We start from the raw sequence: 17,915 nt of genomic DNA, 5'->3' as shown, positions 1-17,915 counted from the left end.
AATATTTTCATATTCATACATTCAAGCATAATTTAGACATTACATTTTTTCCACTGGAAAAGCCCACCTGGAAGAAGGCCTTTGTATGCATCATGCTGAGCCACCAGGACTTTTGCTACACCTGCTACTTTGCTGAGATCTTGTGCCACCTATAAATATAAGAGTTTTTAATTATACATCTAACAGAAGGATACAAATAGAGGCACCATTACAAATATCAACAGAGCATAAAATCTTAGTGGCCAACTATAAAAACTGTTCTTATTAGAAAAAGGGCTACTTAGGAATAAAAAAAAGTATTTAACAAGGAAAATCTTAAGTCAATTAATCTTACTACCAATTGACCTTAAACAAAAATTCCTACCTTGAAAAAGAAAAATACTGAATAAATCAAAATCAACACAACTGTCCATTTAAATTTAGTTGTAAATTGAGCTCTTTACCCTTCCCTCACTATAAACATCAAGTTCATCATTTTAGAAATGGTGTAAATGAGGTAGTGGTTAGGTTCTCTCTCACAATAACAACACAGCCAATACCTTTCAGTCTTGGGATTCCTAGAGATAAAGAACAGGACTTAACCACACTGGCAATACAGGCCAACGCACTTTATTTGACAACAATAATTTCTGCTGATACTAAAATCAGTGAATCTGAGCAATAGAGAAAATCTTTTTTTTTTTTTTTAAAGCCTACAGCATCCAGCATTCCCAGTTCTCCCATCCAAGTATTAACCAGGCCCGACCCTGCTTAGCTTCCAAGATCAGATGAGATAGACATGTTCGGGGTAGTGTAGCTGTAGAGGAGAAAATCTTACATAACAGTCCATTTTCAATCACTGAGCTCCTGCTCATCTACATATATTTATCTATAATGAAGCAAAATATTTTCTATTTTAATTCCTCATTTTTCCTGTTTGGAATCAGGATGAAGTTCTGGGAAAGCTTTTCGACCACTCAGATTTTCTGTATACAGAAGGCACTAAGAATTCCTTCTTTTAAATCTCTCTAATTACAGCATGACTGGCTTCTGCTTTAGCAGAAACATAGCAATCATATGTCTTCTGTCTTGTGTACTCCATGCTGATTCACTGATGAGCAGGCATAAAAGGCTGTGCCTCCTGCCCCAGCTCAACAGACGGTGAGGTTGCAACAATATTCACTGAAGAAAGAATGCAGTGCAAAAGCACCTCATCTGAACCTGCCTAGGCTGTTAACAGAGTCTGGTACTGGTTGTTTTTAAGATTAGAAAGAGACATGATAGTAAGACTGTAACTGAAGAAAAGATGATTTGTTTTTATTTTTCTCAAAATAGTGCAAATAAAATAGCATCAAATATTTTTCAAGTCATATCAGAATCATGGTTTAAAATCACAGCAAAATAAATAAATCCAGAACTTGTATATCTGAAAGCAGGGCAACCAAAAAGACAGCTTAGCCATATCATCATACATTGTGGTTAACATCAATTATATATGATTTAATAGTTGTTGGCAGGATTTAGGTAAAGAAATACACATGACCCCAAACTTGCTAGAATACATTCTTTTAAGATACCAATTTCAAGTAAGAAATTGGACAGAAGCAGCAATAACACACTGAACTTGCATTATGTCACATGCTCTGTATCAGTATCACTTAATAAAAAATAAAATCCTCAAAAGAAATGTGCTCTTCTAGATTTCTTCCCCTGAGGTCCAAGCCCCCAGTTACACACTTGACAACTCCTATACGGTATGAGAAGGAACTGGTGACTCAAGCTGGGTAAGCTTAATTGAAGCACGATTTCAACTACACTACAGCCCAGAGGTACAGGCTCTGCAAACCACATTATAACTCCTTTCCAGGGGGTCAGTTTACAAAGCTGTCATTGTCTTATGTCAAAAAAACAAAACAAGGAACATCTTTTAGTATCAGGTATGTTTGGAAAGCATAGTACTTACATTTGAATTCTTAAACCAATTAAAAATTAACACCCATGATACTTTTTCCAAATTTACCACTTTCAGGAATTAAAAGCAATTAGCAAGTATATTCATCAATACAAAAAAGGAATCTGCTATTAACCTCTAAGGGGACTCAAATATTATCACTCTACTTGGTACCTGATGGCACATGATGGTGCCAGTGGAACTAAATCAAGCATTCTACCTCATTTCAAAAGATAAAATGCTTAGTGAGCAAACCTTTTAGTTCCTTTTTCACACGTAGTAACAGCTGTGACATTGACCATTTAATGAGGATTAGAGCCCAGTTTGGGTTACAGTCCTCAGCATAATTCTCTGTCGCCATCTTTCCCTGTCTCTTGATGGAGATTATATTTGCTATGGTTGACCTTAAGAATTTCTCACCTTGTCACATTTGGTTCCAGCTACTAAGCAGGACACTTCACCTCCAAGACGTTTAGCTGCAGTGATGGTATTTAATGTAATGGGTGCTAGGGTATCATTTGCATGCTCAGCTATCACCAGGGTACTCTGAAATCGCAGCAATGAGGCCTAAAAAGAAAAAATAGGAAACGAATGTTGAAATACAATCTTTTTTGTTCTAATTGTTAAGCATGTTTGCTTTAAAGAAAATTGTATGCAATATTCAGTTCTATAAATGTATTTACAAAATTCTTGCTCAAAAGCAAAAATTGGGCTATGTGTCTATCACTCTATTACTAATAGTCTTACTTAATAAACACAGAAAATGCAAATTATTTCTACTGTTAGAGAAAATTTTTATTATTTCCAAGCAACTTTCTCATTACTCTATATTCAACTAGAAACTGCTAAGTGTATCTAAATTTTAAATCCTTAGAGCACATTAACTATCAAACTGGGAATCAAACTACTACCAATTACATTCATTTACAGCAATCCTCCTAAAGAGCACAGTATATCTAGAAATAATGGGTATGAAATCAATTACTAAAGTTCTCTTGCTCCAGGTAAAATTAGTTCAATGCCAAAATAACTGATAACATACATCTGTCTTTAAAATACAACACTACATAGCAATTTTGCTAAGGTTTCAATTCTTTAAATATGCTTCCAAATTAAAAAAAAAACCACAGCTTTTGGACAGTATCTTGGAATCAACCACCTTCCATCCATAGCTACTGTGGACCATCAAGAGACCACCAATAGTTCATGATTATTTGAAATAAATTCAAACACTGGGAACACAATGAACAAGAATGGTCCCTGCACTCAAAGTTTTCAAGGGACAAAAGTTTTCAATTAAAAAAAAAAACAAAAAAGAACCACTAAGAAACTTGAGAAACCAGGGGAGGAAAAAAGTTTTCAAGGGAAATAATACTTGTTCACATACAATTGTAAGGCAAAGTAGTTTTTTGATGAATGAAGAGGTGCAAAATGTTGGAGGCTGCAGATCAATGAAGTAGAGAATCACGAGGAAGAAAGGAAGTTTAGGTGTTCCTGCCACGTGAAAGGATAAGGAAGCGCACCACAGGCATGAGGAAAGGAGAAAATTTTTGAACTATCCTTGTGGAAAACGGCAGTGAGAAATGAGAAAAAGAAGCACTGATGATCAAATGGCACAGGGTGGCTTTGAATTCAGCAATCATCTTCAGATCTAGAATTGGAATGACAAAAGCATAGTTTAATACACACCCAGCACTGGAAATTTATAAGGAGGGTAAGAATGAAGGGAAGCCAGGCACTGGGCTATAATGCTGGTTACACAACTAAATTGACAAAATTCATATATTTATGTTTACTACATTGTCAATATCAACTGCTATATTCTTCACCTATTTATTACTAATATACTAGTTCAACTAGTATCCAAAATCATTTGGGTTATTAGTAATTTTTTTATTATTATAAACAATGCAGAGATCATCCTCATAGCTAAATCTCTGCACTCATCCTCAACAGACAAGAGTTCCTTTTAGTCTAGGAAGACCTTTCTGATTGGAACTTGGCCAGGTTACTCTGGCTGCTCTGCTTCCATAAATGACTAGGCCGGATCCTATGCACCCTTCAACAAAATAGAAGCCCTTCTTCCCCTAAGCTTCCTACCTCTTCCACTGCAACCCCTTCCTTCTCCTCAGCCCTCTAAACCCCCTCTACTCTTGATGAATCCAATCCCAGAGCTGGGGGCCAGAGACTCCAGGGCAATCCTTCAGGGGTAGAAATGCTTCCAGAACCACAACAATGAGGATAGAAAGAGGAAGAGGACAGCACTGCAGAACAGGCTAGAGGAAGGAATCACCTGCACTACGTACCAGTGGATGACATTTCTTGTCTTTTTCCTCCCTTTTTGTTTACTCAAAGGGAGCAAGGAAAGGGAAGAAAATGAGACTTCTGTTTTTGCCAAATCAAGTAGCTGCTTGTATAACTTTTCCTTCTTTACAATAAAAATAAAACTTCCTTCTCATGGGAGATGAGTCTTTACAGTTGAGGTTAGAAATCGTTATGGACATCTTAAGATTCTCTTCTTATGACAAATTTCTAGAAGCAGGAGTGTTAGATCAAGAGGTAGGCACACTTTCAAGGCTTTTAATGCTGATTGATACAAACTGTTCTCCACAAAACAATTCACAACAATTCACAATTCCTGGGATGGACTGAAAGTTCTTAGCAGTCAAATATCATGCCTGTTCATTTCTGTATCCCCACAGTCTAGTACAGTGTTTTTTCCAATACACATCTGTAGAATTATATGGTACTTCTTTTTTAATCAGAAGAGCACAATATCTTGTAAAGAACTTTGTAATTAGGACCCAATGGCATAATTTATGATTTAAATCACATTTCACAAGAATTGCCAGTAACAAAACTATTTATTACCAATATATATCAGAACCATATTTTTGATTATGCTTCCCACATCATTTACAATAAAAATTATGAGCTTTTCATCACTATTTAAAGAATATATCCAAGATTTGGTGGCAGAAGGCCCACATTTGCTGTAAATTATAATTCTATCATAAGATAAATTAGGTGGTTTCCTAAGGAATCATCAAGCTTTTTAGAACTTTCAAGGAGACAATGCATATTGTTTTTAAAAGACTATTAAAAATTAGATTTATAAGAGTAAACAACAACAAAAGAATATATGTAAGAACTACTCAGTCTATCTATCTGATCAATCTTTACTAAGCAGTATATACATAAGGGCACTCCATATTACTTTATCAATTGACTCCTTTATACTTTTTTTAATACTAAGCTTTCTTCTACTTCAACGTTCCACCTTCTATTTCTCAGATACCACCTAAAGAGAAGCTGCAGCTACTAAACATGGTTATGTAGCTTAACTCAGCAGTAATAGCTGTGTGCAGCCTAGAGCAGAAGAAATTGGTCTGTGACCTTTAAAATGTTATTCCTCAATCCACACCTCAGTTTCTTCATCTTCAACAAACTAGATCAACAGCTTCTAAACTAAACATCATAGAAGACTAAAGGTCTCCCAGGGGCACCTCAAGAAGCCACCACACAGACGAAAAGTGAGAATCGGGCAGGCAGGGCTGCTGGAATGGACCTGAGCTTTGCTTTAACCGAATTAACCAAACTAACATTTACAGAGCACTGTACTAAGATAGATATAAAGTCTTGCCTAAAACTCAGAAAGCCTCTATGATGGAGGTACTATTATCACCCTAACTTTACAGATGAGGAAACTGGAGCTCAGTGGCTATACAGCTGAGAGACAGAGCCAGGTTAAAGTCCAGGTAGTCAAACTCCAGATTTGGGGTTTTAATTACCAGCTCACATCAACGCACCATCATTTTTAGCTGTTCTATATGTGGGTCATTTCTGTAAGATTTCATTTAGCAAATATCCTCTTGGTTTTTTGGGAAAAAAAATAGCACTGGTCAAAAAGAAACAGTAAGATGGACATCAAAGGCCTCTTTTCTAGCCCTAAAAATTCTATATCTCTAAAATCCTATTTTAAATAGAAGTGGTATAGAATATCACTAAAGATTCAAAAAGTACCTGAAAAGGTTTTGAAATGAAAGTCATTTTATTATCTTTTGACCCATTGCATCTGTATACTTTAGGGTCCTCTTTCTAATGGAGAAAAAAAGAAGCCAAATCTTCAACATTTAAAGATAATTACTAAAATAATAAGGTAGCTGTTCAGAAGGAATCTCAATCTCTTCAAAACACTGCTACTTAAATTTAAATTACTTAATGCAGAGCAGTGCCACCATAATTCTTGGTCATCAACCTTACCTGAGCCCTTAAAACTGCCTAGCGATGTTACTATGACATCCTTGTTGGCTTCTCTCTCACTCTCCACAGCAACTATTTCAAAGAGTCCCTTCTGCTGTTTTTCAAACTGCCAAAGGTCTGCTCCCTACTCTAAAAAAGCCTCACTTCTTACCTCCCAATGAAAACTGAAGCCATCAGGAGAGAATGACTTCCCCTTCCTGACCTCCAACGTAGAGATTCCCGCCCCTGCCCTATCACAACAGAAGCTGCTGCAGGTCCTTCCTCCTGGATCTGATCCCTTCATCTGGACTCCAGACTCCATCCTCTCAAATCAAGCCAAAGACTTCTGCATCTTCTCTCATTAACCTCTCCCACTTCTCCCTTTTCCTGGGCTCCTTCCCGTCAACTTTTAAACATGTTTGAGGCTCTTCCAATTTTAATGAATCCCAAAATTAAAAATCCATTACCCCACCTTCCACTCCAGCTCTCTAATTCCTCATCTTCCATTCACGCCTCAGCTACTGTACTTGTATCCCGGCTTCTAACCTCACCAAAATTACCAACAAATACTCTTCAGGCTTTACCTTACTTGTTCTTTCAGCAATGTTTGAAATTGTTGACTAGTCCATTCTTACTTTCATGGATTAATTTATGACTTACCAACTATGTAAGAATAACATAGATATAGATACAGAGGTATCAAATCTCTCTCCTAAGTGCTAGGCCTATAATTAGCTTACACCTGCATATCTGATTGCTCAACTTGTCTCATCAGCCACTCACCAACTCAGCAAATTCAAATCTTAACTCATCTATCCCCTGGTCCCCCAGCCCACTCCCACACGGCTTCTCTGGAGCTCTTTAGAGGATGCATCACTCTCCAACAAACTGCCCAAACCATGATCTGGGAGTTATATCTGTTTTTTTTCCCTAAACTCTCACAACCATTCAACCACTAAAGTCATAACAATTCTTCCTTCAAAATACAGTATCTCCTAAATCTATTCACTACTCTCCATCATCAATTCCACTACCTAGTACAGGCCATTATCTCTCTCCAACTGACTCCCAGTCCAACTTTGCTCTCCTCCAATCCATTTCTCCCAGTGATCTTTCAATGATATAAACTCAATGTATTATTCTCCTGCTTAAAACATATCAATTGCTTCCTGCCTCCTTAGGATATGGTAAACAACTCCTTAGGTTGGTTTACCAGGCATTTTATTCTATGGCTTAATCTACCTCCCTAGCCATTTATCCCATGCGTTATTTATATCTTATTTTCAGATACTTGACCTTGCCCTACTCTCTCTGACCTCCAGCTTTCCCACACATTGTTCCCTCTGCATAGAGGACCTCTTCCCCTGTGATTTGATTAGCTTCCAGTTAATCACCCTTATGTTTTCTGTGTAAATGCCAATCCCTCCAAGAAACTTTAGTACAGAGCAGTGTTAAGGAAATACAGGCCTGGGGCCACCCTGCCTGTGTTTAAATCCCACCTCCACCATTACTTCTCTGTCCCTCAGTTCCCAGATCATAACATGGGGATGATGACAACAGTAACAATAATCTCAAGAGTTGTTGCGAGGATTGAATTAGTAAATGTAAAGCTCTTGGGCTAGTTCCTAGGACATAATAAATGCTCAATAAATGTTAGCATAAAAGCTTTCCTGAATCTCCACAAACTGGTTGACTCTGCCAGCCCTGACACAGTACACTAACCTCAGTACAGTACTTGACTATACTCACCTGATTATCTTGTCTTCCCTACTTGATTGTCAGTACAGAGGTTATGTCTGATTTTCTTATGATTACAAACCCAGCCTCTACTTCAGTGTCTAGCACAGAGTAGAAGTCCAATAAATGAGTTGAACATTCCTTCTAAAAACCTCTTCATCAAAAGGATGAGAAGACAAGTCACAAACTGGGAGAAAATATTTGCAAAAGACATATCTGATAAAGGACTGTTATCTAAGGTACACAAAGAACGCTTAAAACTCAGTAATAACAAACAGATTTAAATATGGGCAAAATATCTGAAAAGACACCTCACTGAAGAAAATACGCAGATGGTAAATAAGCACAAGTAAAGATGCTCAACATCATATATCATTAGGGAGCTGCAAGTTTAAACAAGAATGAGATACCACTACACACCTATTAAAACAGTGAAAATCCAAAACACTGATAACACCAAATGTTGGTGAGGATGTGAAATAACAGGAACTCTGGTGTAAATTAAAAATGGTACAGCCACTTTCAAAGACAGGTTGGCACTTTCTCACAAAACTAAATATACTCATGCCACACAACCTTGCTACTTACTCAAATGAGCTGAAAATTTACATCCACAAAAAAAACCTGCACATGGATATCAACGGAAGCTTTATCCATAATTGCCAGAAGTTAGTAGCAATCAAAATGTCCTTGAGTAGGTGAATGGATAAACTGTGGTACATCCAGCAAATGAAATATTATTGAGTGCTGAAGAAGAAAAAAATACCTATCAGGCCAGGAAAAGGCATGAAAGAACCATAAATGCGTATTACTAAATGAAAGAAGACAGTCTGAAAATGCTACATAATTGTATGGGTTCACCTATAAGACATGCTGAAAAGGCAAAGCTAAGGAAGCAGTAAAAACACAGTAGTTGCCAGGGGCTGGCAAGGAAAGGACAGGGCACAGAGGACTGTAGGGCCATGAAATTATTCTGTATAATACTACAATGGTGGATACATGTCACTGTATACTTGTCAAAACACATACAATGTATAACACCAAGAGTGAACCCTAATGTAAACTATGGATTTTGGGTGATAATGATGTGTCAATGTAAGTTCATCAGTTGTAACAAATGTACCACTCTGGTGCAGGATGCTGACAGGGAGGGAGTGAAGGAGGGTGGGATAATATGGGAATGCTCTGTACTCTCTGCTCAATTTTAATCTTAGTCTCAAATAGTAAAATATGAAGTTTTCTTTCACATATCAGCCACATATCCTTACTAAATTGACTGGTCTTTGTGAGACAGCAGACTTCTTGAGGGCAGGGTTTAAAGGGATTATCATCCTCTCTTCAACCTTTTAGGGCCAAACTTCTTGAAAACAACGTCCTTACACACAAATTCTACTGCCTCACCTCTCTTTCTCCTTTCCTCATAGCAAACCGGCTTCACTTCCACTGCAACACTGGATCAAGTCTCTTCAAAGTCACCAACAACCAGTGATAGCTAAGTCCAATGAACACATTTTGGTCCTTTTCTTCTTCAACCTTAACAGCTTTCACATTGCTTTTGCTTTTCAGTCTTTTTAGGAACAACAAAGTAGATTTACTGCTCAGGAGTTCCTGCTGTGATTTTAACTGTGTTCATGTAGTAAACTACCACAGGTGTTAGAAGAGGGAAAAAGTTGGACTCTAACTCCATACTTTACCCTTCCAAACCCACTCAAAACCTTAGGTAGTAAGAATAAGTTTAATCTACCTCCCATCACTTTGAAAACTAAGTGGGGTTAATGGTATGGGGGTGGGGAGAGGGTCTTTATGCTTATCTCAAAAATTAAAAAGCAGGAATAAACTATAAAATCTTTCCAACTTCTACTGAAAAAGATAAATAATATATAAAGTCACCCATCCCTATTTTAACATACATTTTATAATAATAAAATGTATATTACATTTCTGAACTTAAACTAAGTAACTTACTTTAACCTCTTTAGTAATAAAATATGGTAGCTTTTAATCATGACTAGAAATGTCATATAACATTGATTATAATATTAAAGACACAGTCAATTTACTTCACTTTAAAAACAGGCAAGACCCTTAAGCAGATACATTGGCAAGCAGCATGATTTTACGAAACTCATCTTATGCAATAAATCTTTTAGCATCACATCAAAATTGGCTCTCTTTCTTCTTTCAAAAGAAATTAAAATTTGCATGTGAATTACAGAGTTCAATCTCATTCATCAATGCTAGATCATGGACTCTGAAAAATGTCATGTTCCTTCATACCAGTTTCATAGTTTCTGAATCATGATAGATACACCTTCCTGCCTAGTAATGAATACAGTAATAGGAAAACTCAAATAACTTTGAAAAGTATTGCTTCTCTATCCAGGTAAAATGTTTCTTTGGTATCTTATTAGTCAACAAATCAATTTCAAATGTAAATGAATAAAATAATACTAATGCTTAATATCCCTACAAGAATGTTAACTAATTATGCATGCCTACCTATTTCCCCCCAGTGTGTTCTCCAGCTCTTTGCTGTAGACGGAAAATACCACCTTCATTATCTGATGACACTGAGAAGCCCTCCTCGGCAAAGATGAAGGATTTTGCTCAAGGGCACAAATCAGTCACAATGGAAATGGAATGTAGACACCAAATGCAAGACATTTAACAAATTCTAGCAGTTTAAGGTATTTCTTTTTTTTGTTCACTAGTTGCAATAAAAAAATATAAAATTTACCATTTTAACCATTTTTAAAGTGTACAGTTTAGTAGTGTCAGCTATATTCATATTAGCTATATTCACCTTTAATAGTTTAGTCTTTTAATATTTTAATAGATTAATGTGTTATTAAAAATATGGTTTTGTAGAAGCATATTCGTACATTTACTAGCTACTAGTTAGCTACAGAACAATTTTTTTTTTAATTTCAAGAGTAGGGATTCAGATAAGCCATTTTGACTTTACAGTATCATAAATATCAGTAAACAGAAGCCAGACTGAAGGGACTCACACTTTAGAAATATGGACAACTTGAGCATCAAAAAATTTAAGAGTAGTAATGGATTATAATGAATAAAGTAAGGATTCATGAGTTCATAAATAAATACAACAACAACACAAAAAGAAGGAACTCTTCTCCCTTAGAATGCTAATAAATGTAGAAGGGATGATAGAATTAGAAAAACCACCATTTTACATTTCAGTAATCCTTTCTCAGTCAAGAATCATCAACAGGTAAGACTACTGGGTGAAAGTCTGGTGAGAAACAGAAGGGTTACATAGTTTTGATGTATCTCCCCACAAATCAGTTAAAAACCACAGAGGGAGGAACAGTAATCTGATAGTGGACAAATCTGGTGAACACTTTAGCCAAGTAACTAACATTACCAGCAATGGGATAAACAAACATTATGAGCCTAACATGATGTACTGAGAACATAATACAACTTCTGTGATACTCCTGCCAAAAATACAGAACCTGAAACTAATCAAAGAAAACATGAGACAAACCTAAATCAAGGGACAGTCAACAAAAAAGGTCTGTATTCTCCAAAAATGTCAACGCCATCAAAGCCAAAGGCTGAGGAGCTTTTCTAACAAAGACTGACAAGACGTGAGAACTAAATGCAAGGCATGTTCCTGGGCTACCCCAGACTAGAATAAGAAATATTGCTACAAATGACTGACAATAGCTAATATTTGAATGTCTGAAGATTAGATAATAATATTTTATCATTAAGCTTGCTAATTTTGCCAATTATACAGTGGTTATGAAAGGTGAACCTCCTTATTCACAGAAAATACACTGAACTATTTAGGAGTAAAGGTCATGTCTGCAACATATTCTCAAATGGCTCAGAAAAATAATAATATGTATATATGAAGCGAGATAAAGCAAATGTGCCAAACTGGTAACAGCTGGTGAAACTCAGTAAAGGGTTTTGAGAATTCTTTGTACTATTCTTGCAACTTTCCTGTAAGTCAGAAATTTCAAAAATTGTACAGTTGAATATGTATGTATATTTATGTATCCACTTTAGAAGTGTTCCCACCATTTTCTTATACCCCTGAAAATCAAATCTCTCAAATGTTCTTAATGACCCCAGAGGGACTACTCTACTTAGCATGACTTCAAATTCTAAAAATAAGTCAAGGTCAAAGTCCATGGCAAACCACAATAAAGATTTGGAAATACTGTCAACATACATTGGCAAACTGTTTATAATTACTTAAGCTAATCATTCCATTTTTTTCTGTTAGCTCTACAAAATAACTGAGTCCTAAACTCCCCCTCCACAACTATTTCACTTACGCCAGACTTCTAATCCGTCTACAAAATCACCTTCCAATTACCAGATACTTAAGACTCTGGCTCTGATACCTGGAATTTTCTCAAATCCATGACTTTAAGTTTTTAATGTCTGGATCCTCTGAGGAAAACTTCTGACAGAAAGACTAAATGCTGACCTGAAGGATGTGAGTTTGAACTTCGTCTGTGTGTAGAGGGAGGGGTGGGGAGTGGGCTGGTGCTGGGGTAAGGATTTTTTTTTTTTTAATGGAACAAGGAATACAGAAAAAAAGGACCTACAGACATCTAGGAAGAGTACCAACTATATCTCAGGGAGAAAATCCCAGTGGTGGATAAGAAAACATGCATACAAAAAAGAAAACTATAGAAAAAGTACAAAGGGTCAGGAAAGTTTCTCACCCTTAGTTTAGCAATCTTGTCATTTAACCTAATTAGACAATCCACAGAATGCACAATATAAACTGTTACTTGACTTGTAATTGGTCAGTCTCCAAACACTTACTGTCCCACAGCATTAGGACAAAAATCATATTTTCTATCAGTCCTTCTCACGAAAGAAGAAAGAAATGTGCTAAACTCATGATTTGTAACTAACGAAAGCACCAAAAACTTAGTATTACCAATAGATTCCGAGCTATTTAACCAACAAGCTGCTGGTTTAAAACCAGGTCAGCTTGCAGTAATAAAAAAGACGCCTGCCTTTCAAAATTGCCTAAAGCTGTCAAATTGGATGATAGACTACACCTGCGCAATCACCTAACCCCAGCACTGCCCCATCCGCCAGAGAGCAGAGCAAGTTTCCATCAAAGCGTATCACCCCTCGCCCCCAGCACTAGACAGTGAGTGGGCCACAAAGCGCCAGGAGAAAATGTTTAATTCTTCCAGAAATGTCAGCTTCCAAACTGAATTCAGGTTTTAAACTTTTTCCAAGAGGGCATCCCAGAGGCGACATTTTCCTCCCTGGGGTAAAGATTCCCCGGGGACGCGGCAGCTCACTCCCCGCCGAAGGTGGAGAACTTGACAGCCTGGCAGTGCTGGGTGAGAGGCTGGGAAAAGGGCGGGGAGGAGGAGGGGCAGCAGGAGTGCAGGTTCAACGCTCCGGCCTTGGCCCCGAGCTGGCGACCCGGAAGGAGATTAGGGTAGGCCCCAGAACTTGCAGCCCGAGCCCCCGGCCCGGCTGGGCCTCCCTGCGCGAGGGCCGGTCAGGTCTGGGGGAGCCGGCGAGCTTCGCCAAGCCCTTCACAGGGACGGCAGGTTGAGGCTAGACCATCACCAGGCTCGGTCCTCCCAGCTCGGACTCACCGCCCGCCGGAGCTGCCCACCAGCCACCGCTCGGAACATGGTCTCCGCACCCGTCCGCCTCTCAGCACCCTCCGCCTCACCGTAGCCGCGAGCTGACCCAGCTGCACCGCCTCCGCCAGTCACCGCAACGCTCGCGAGACGCGGGAACGAGGGCGGACGCCCCGGGCGAGGAAAGCAAGCGCACAGTTCCTGCCTGCTCATTGGACGGTCTCACAGCCAATGGGAACCGCGGAAAGTTAGGGGTGAAACTGGAGAGAGGGACAAAGCTGGGGCTGTGCTCTAGGAATCCTCGGGTGAAGCCAGGCTAAGGAAAAACCCGGGCAAAGCGGTTAGGCTGCCGGCCACAGCAGCTCAGAACGCCTGCCAGCCCTCGTCCCCCGCCCCCATTGTGCAAAGCTGTTGGAATGAACTTTCCCTCTGATCTGAAGACGGCACTGTGCTGGCTCCCTCGCCCTCTGCATGAAGTCCACCCTCTCCAATAGTCTTCTGCCTGTTCGTTTATTCACAGATATCAGTGCTTCACCTGTCATGTGCTAAACACATTTTCCAGGTCAGGAGAGTATAATAAAAGGATGCATAAAATGTTACCTCACCATACTCTGGAGGAAACATCCAAATAAGCATGTAACTTATTATGGAAGAAGGGATTCCCCAAATAGGTGATATTTGAGCTGGGTTCTAGAAGAAGGAACCTCCTGTGCACAAAGAGGGAAGAAACATAATGGGAAGGTCCAAGGACAAGGGGCAGGATTCAGCGTGCTGCCTGTAGGAGGAGGTAGAATTGATGGAGATGCAGCTGGAACAGCAGATTGGAAAGGTCTTTCTTGAATGAGGGTGTAACATGACGCCCCACCCTAGCCCTCTTCTCTCCCCACTATACCTACCCCTGGGCAATCCCACTCACACTCTGGTGTCAATGAATTAAATATCTTTTCCATGAGCCCCTATTTCCACCTGTACTTCCCTATAGCAGCAATTGGATTATAATGGCCTGGTTACTTGTCTGTCTTACTCATCCGACTGTCTTGTTAAGGTAGAGTCTGTCCTACTTTCTTGTTGTTGTTGTTAATGTGTCTTCACACATTGCACGGTGCCTGACACACAGTAGGCATTCAATCAGCATTTGTTGGATGAATCAACAAATAAATTACTTGCTAAAGAATCTGGACTTTAATCAGGGGAGTGATACATTTAGAAGTTGCCTCAGTTCCCAATTTAGTAACAACCTACCTTTCTAACCTTGTGGAGTCTACCAACAAATCCCATTGGCTCTACCTGCAAAGATGTCCAGAATCTAACACAGCTCCATTCCTCCACCACTACAACCTTCCCTCAGGCTCCTGTCCTTTCTCACCTGGATCATGGCAGGAACCTCCTGACTGGTCTTTCATTTATACCTGTGCCTTCTGAAGTCGCCTCTCCAAACAGCAGACTAAAGTTGTCCTCCTCTGAAAGCCTCCTTCCACCTCTATCTCCCTGTCACTATGCCCCACAGAGCTTGCTGCTCTTTGAACACACCAAGCGGCTCCCACCTCTGGCCTTTGCCTTTCAGTCCTTCCCTCTGCCTGAAGTGCTCTTCCCTGGGGACCCACGTGGCTCTTTTCCTCACTTCATTCAGGTCTCCGTTCAAAAGCCACACTTTGAGGAAGGCCAACTTTGGCCACCCTACATAAAGCAGCCCCCCTTCCTCTGCACTCTCTAGTGTCTTTTTGGTTTTCCTTCTTGGCATTTATCACCGCCTAACAGGATACATGTTTTTGTTGACCTGTTTCTTGCTAATCTCCCTGCATGGAAATATAAATTCCCCAGAACAAGAACTTTGAGCCAGCAAACCCTGAAGTGCCCAGTTTGCTCCTGCCTCTTCCCCGCCTGGCAGGCCTCTACTCTACCTTTGACACTCAGCCCAAGTGACTCTTCTATAAGGTCTTCCCCAGTCCTCCAGGATGAATGAACCCTTTTCTCTTCCTCATGCTCCTGCTTCTGTGACCGGAACTTGAACATGAGTTACATCAGCTTAACATGTCTACGTCCACCTGGCGGGCTGGGGCTGTGGACCCCCTCAGTGAGTCTGCACGTGGGAGGGGCTGGTTAGTATCCTGTTTATCTCGGCCTTTGCCTCCCAACCCCGTCCCCCATTGGATTCTCAGTCCTATAGAAGTGAAAAGAAGAGGGAAGGGTACTCTAGGTAAAAATCAAAAGGGATATTTTACTAAAAGCCAGGTTAAAAAAAAAATTGGTACACAAACTTACCTCGTTCCCTGCCTCACCACCCATGACAAAGCAAACACCAAAGGGAGAGACGCTTCCCCACCCCACCCCACCATGGGGCAACTGTGGCACGCCTGGGCTCTGGTGAGTCAACAGCAGCTGTGCCAGCAGAGGCCCGATGCCCACACAACCAGGCGGTTCCTGGCAGAGCAGAGCCAGAGCAGAAGAGGCGGAAAACTGCCCAGGTCTGCAATAACTGACCAGACCTGCTCAGGAGTGCACGTGGGACAGCCCTTAGGGACTCTGTAGGGGAGTGGTGGCGAGTCCTGTATTTACACGCCTGACAACCACCACCAAAATGTGTGTGCTAAAACATTTGTCTTTGAGGATTTCCCCTATAGATATTTGGGTGTTTGCCACTCAGTCATGAGCCGCCTTGGTGAAGACCTATGGTTTTTATTATCTGGTTCTTGTTTAGTGAGTGTTTGTAGAAATGTTTGTCCAAAGAGAAAAGGAAGGAAGAGAAGGGTACGGGGAGGGAGGGAGGCGTTGCCACAGTCAACCCCTGAAGACTTAGTCCAGTCTTCTTGTAAAAACACCTCACTCTCCTCTCCACAGGCCAGTTTCAGGAGTAGATCCTCTAGGATTCCTGGTGGAAACTTAAAAGGGGAGGGTTAGCGGAATGAAGTAAAGCCCCAGCTTCTGTACCCCTCTGAGGGGCCACACTTGGCACTTGTCTCCTTCCCTGTCATCCATTCTACGGTCTCCTCACCCTCAGCTGGCGCCTCCTCTGGACTCAGTGGTTTACCTGATGCTCTGAGCCCCGACCACCACGCCCATCTTAGGCCAGGGGTCTGGGGTTGCTTTACTTGTCCATTTATTGTCACAACTGGGCAGGAGAGTACTGAGAATCACCCAAGTGGATTGCTCTTGTCCAGGATGATGACTCCTCTTCTTGCCTGCTGGCACCTGCATACAAGGTACCCAAAATGCCCAGGTGGTATCTGTGGCTAATAGTTCAATAAGGCTCTTGCTGTGTCCTCTAGTGGAAGATTCTTCCTGTGGAGGTCAAAGACCTCTAACCATGCAGAGCCCAGAGTTGTGAGGTCTGGAGGCCCAAGTTCCCCAAGTGCTCACTGAGAGTAATCGTAAAATAGGTCCCTCCCGCTTCCATCCCTTGATTCCTGAATCCATCTACCTGTTAGGGACACAGCCCCATTTAAGGCCTTTGATTCAAGATGCACGTGGCATTCTGGAAGATGAACCCCATCCTCGTGGAGTATTGCCTCCAAGCTGCAGCTGCAAATCAGCGGCTTCTGGATGTTACCGTGTGTGATTGGCTCAGTGGATCCTGTAATCATGGACTCATTCCTACACCTCTGCTACAATAAATTGGGTCCATGCTCTGATACGATGTTACGTAGGATCTTGTGCTGGTGAATCAAATACTCAATAAGCCCTCAGAAAGCAGTGCTGGCTAAAGTCTGGGGGGCAGGAAAGGTAAACAGCACCCAGAAGATGTGTTAATTCCTATCTGGAATGAATCATGGCTCTTCCAGGGTGGAAAGGGTTCAATGTAGTCAACATGTCACCATGTGGCCAATTGGTGTCCTGGAAAAATGGTACCATATTGGGGGCTGATTCAGTAGCAGCAGAAGCTAGGTCAGCCTTCATTAAGTGGGAGCCCATGCTACTAGGCTCATCCTAGCCTGTTTCTCTGTCACCATGGCTTCTTTATTCTTGTACCCTTAGTGCCAGCACTGGGTGGCTGATGACAAAAGCTAGTTGAGGTCAACTGGCCAAAAAGACTTGGTTATTTTGTGCCTCTTCCATGGTAGATGCCTTCTGGGTGTTAATGTGTGATACAAGATCTTCATACTTTGGGCCAACTCCCACACAGCTATCCATCTTGTGTCTCTGTCCCAGACCTCTTTGTCCCAAATCCTCCAATCTTTCTTCTTTTGGGCCCCTACTAGCCATGTAGGTCCTTCACCACTGTTCATATATTTTCTAACCCTCTGGACACACAAAGTGTATGGCCAGGTGCACCTCCTGAAGCTCAGCCCATTAAGAAAAATTTCCTTCACCACCGTTTTTCAAGGCCACCCCCAAGTGAGGCTGTAATACCACCACCATCCTTTTTCAGTTTGAACCCACATGTTGAGCCAGGTCTCCACAAACCACAT

The 17,915-nt window shown here is 40.6% G+C and overlaps 1 protein-coding gene across 1 annotated transcript in view; it reads right to left on the bottom strand.

The window, feature by feature from the left end:
- ETFA (electron transfer flavoprotein subunit alpha) overlaps positions 1-13,683 on the bottom strand; it is a 61,680-nt gene extending 47,997 nt beyond the window's left edge. The window contains exons 1-3 of the mRNA XM_006173502.3: positions 13,522-13,683; positions 2,351-2,497; positions 68-149 (exon numbers count right to left, since the gene is read on the bottom strand). Coding sequence (XP_006173564.1) covers positions 68-149; positions 2,351-2,497; positions 13,522-13,560 — 268 coding nt within the window. The 5' untranslated portion in view covers positions 13,561-13,683. The remainder of the gene's footprint in view (positions 1-67; positions 150-2,350; positions 2,498-13,521) is intronic.
- Between the last annotated feature and the right edge of the window lie 4,232 nt (positions 13,684-17,915).

The sequence above is a fragment of the Camelus ferus genome, chromosome 27 (assembly GCF_009834535.1).
Source record: "Camelus ferus isolate YT-003-E chromosome 27, BCGSAC_Cfer_1.0, whole genome shotgun sequence".
NCBI classification, from domain to species: domain Eukaryota; kingdom Metazoa; phylum Chordata; class Mammalia; order Artiodactyla; family Camelidae; genus Camelus; species Camelus ferus.
This window is presented reverse-complemented; position numbering and strand designations above follow the sequence as displayed.